Here is a 2750-nt window from a genome sequence, read left to right on the forward strand (position 1 = left end):
CCTCCCGCCCTCACCCCCTCCCCCCCTCCCCCCCTCCCACTATCACCCCCTCCCACAATCACCCCCTTCCCCCGTTCACTCTCAGATCACCTCACCATTCCCCTTTGCCTCCTTCCCCTTGCCCCTCCTCCATTGCTAAAGGAAGGTAGATGTGGGTACAATTACAACATTTTAGAGAGATACATAGATAGGAAGGGTTTAGAGGGACATGGGTCAAGCACGGGCAGGCATTTGGGACTAGTTTGGTTTAGGTAACCTGGTCGAGTTGGGCTGAAGGGTCTGTCCCTGTGCCGTGTGCCTCAACGGCACCTGAACACCCCTCTTCACCCCCTCCCCTTTTCTGTGCAACCAGTTCCCAAATCCTGGGCTCCTGAGCAAAATACACCTTTTCTTGCAAATCCAGCCTTTGGGTTCGGTTCGGTTTGTTATGGTAAATAAGTGAAGAAATCCACCAACTCTTTGCCTTTGCTTTAAACTGTAGGGTGCGGGATTTGTTGCGCTCTGGTGTCATGAAGGAGTCGGAGAAACCTTGCTGGTATGATGTTTACGCTGCTTTCCCTCCAAATCGTGAGCCAGTCTATGAGAAACCGAAGGAGAAATTTGGTAAAGTGCAGGACGCGGTCCAGGAGATTTTCTACCAGGAGGACATGATTCGAGCGTAGGTTCTGCTTGCATTTTGTTTTGCAGATGTCAAAAATAAAACAGAAAATGCTGGAAGCGCTGAGCAGGTCAGGATCCGGCACTGGAGAAAGAAGCTGTAAATGTTTTGGTTCCTCGGCCTGTTGTTAGAACCAGAAAAGATTAGAGCTGTAAACAAGTTTTAATTAAGTACCAAGGCAGGGAAAAGCTTGGGAGGTAGAGAACAGTACAGAAAGCAATGTCTGTGATGGCGTAGAAGATAGGAGTGATCAAAGGGGTGATGGTAATAGGAGTTCTTGCAGGAGCAGACCACTCAACACCTACATGGACTGTGATAGATTGTGAAACCAAATTCACTAACTTGGCATTTGGGGCTGATACCTGAAGTGATGACACAATCCATTGGTTGTCTGCAAAAAGGGTGAAAGGAGATGGTGCTGAGAGGAGCTGTATTTCTCTCATTTCACTTGGGGTTGCTGGTTGATTGCCCTTCCTCATGTTCCACTATCAGTTACGCATTTCTGTTCCAATCCTGCTGCATTTATGTTCTTGCCAGCACATCCTTCCAACCATTCCTGGTCTTCCTCCTCTCTCTCAGTCTCTCTCTCTCAGTCTCTCTCTCTCTCACTCACATAGAAATGTGAACACAACATTTAATCTCTACCTGCCTACTTCAGTGCTCCCAAACTCCCTCTGTTGTGCAAACAATGTAACAGTACTGGTTTTGCATACCACCCTATTGCACTGAGACCATAAATGACAGGAATAGGAGTAGGCCTTTCAGCCCCATGTGTCTGTTCCCCCATTCTTCCCCATAACCCTTAATTCCCCGACTGATCAAGAATCTATCTATCTATCTCAGCCTGAAATATACATAAGGGCTCTCTCTTCCACAGCTCTCTGTGGCAAGGAGTTCCAAAGGGTCAGTGCATTGAGTATAGGAGTCGGGAGGTCATGTTGGGGCTGTGCAGGACGTTGGTGAGGCCACTTTTGAAATACTGTATTCAGTTCTGGTCTCCCTGCTATAGGAAAGATGTTGTGAAACTTGAAAGGGTTTGGAAAAGACTTACAAGGATGTTGCTGGGTTTGGAGGGTTTGAACTATAAGGGAGACTGAATAGGCCTGTTGCTATTTTCCCTGGAGCTTCAGGGGCTGAGGTCATGAGGGGCATGGATAGGGTGAATAGCCAGGGTCGTCTTCCTAGGGTAGTGGAGTCCAAAACTAGAGGGCATAGGTTCAAGGTGAGAGGTGAAAGATTTAAAAAGGGACCTGAGTATTAACATTTTCACACAGATGGTGGTGCGTGTATGGAATGAGCTGCCAGAGGAAGTGGTGGAGGCTGGTACAGTTACGACATTGAAAAGGCATCTGGACGGGTACATGAATAGGAAGGGTTTAGAGGGACATGGGCCAAATGCTGGCAAATGGGACTAGATTAGTTTGGGATGTCTGGCCGGCATGGACGTGTTGGACTGATGGGTCCATTTCCGTGCTGTACAGCTCTATGACTCTCAACCCTCTGTGAGAAAAAATTCCTCCTCATGTCAATGTGAAATTTCCACCCTTTATTCTGAGATTATGCCCTTTGGTCCTAGATGCTTCCATTTATTCCAACCAGAACTAATACATTGCTTACGTTTCTGTCCCCAAACTCTTATCTCTCCCTCAACTGATCCCAGATGCTTGAATCTCCTCACTCCCTCCAGGTCTTCTTCAATAATATTTACACCTCCTCTCTGATCTCCAATGGTAGGCTCAAACTAGTAGTCTATGTTGAGAGTCTTTGGTGTTCTGCCTTCCTGTCCTTTTCTCCAGATACTCCATATGTTCACCATCGCCAGCACATAGCTCAATGATATCTGCAAGCACTATTGGCCATGGCACTTCCATTACCAGCAGCTGCTGACCCCAGATATGGGAGCAGTGGTCCTCCCTGTAAGAGACACATTAAATAATGCTTCCTTCAGGGCTACAGACAAAGATAAGTCCAGCTTATTTCAGTAGTGCAAACAGAGGAAAAAAAAATCTCTGACAACAAGGTGCAGGGCTGGATGAACACAGCAGGCCAAGCAGCATCACAGGAGCAGAGAGGCTGACGTTTCGGGCCTAGA

The 2750-nt window shown here is 47.4% G+C and overlaps 1 protein-coding gene across 1 annotated transcript in view; it reads left to right on the top strand.

Moving 5' to 3' along the window:
- The first annotated feature begins 464 nt into the window (after window positions 1–464).
- The window catches only part of mrps23 (mitochondrial ribosomal protein S23), an 8978-nt gene continuing 6692 nt past the window's right edge, over window positions 465–2750 (top strand). The window contains exon 1 of the mRNA XM_048612421.1: window positions 465–658. Coding sequence (XP_048468378.1) covers window positions 510–658 — 149 coding nt within the window. The 5' untranslated portion in view covers window positions 465–509. The remainder of the gene's footprint in view (window positions 659–2750) is intronic.

This window comes from Rhincodon typus, chromosome 26 (genome assembly GCF_021869965.1).
Source record: "Rhincodon typus isolate 14 chromosome 26, sRhiTyp1.1, whole genome shotgun sequence".
NCBI lineage: Eukaryota > Metazoa > Chordata > Chondrichthyes > Orectolobiformes > Rhincodontidae > Rhincodon > Rhincodon typus.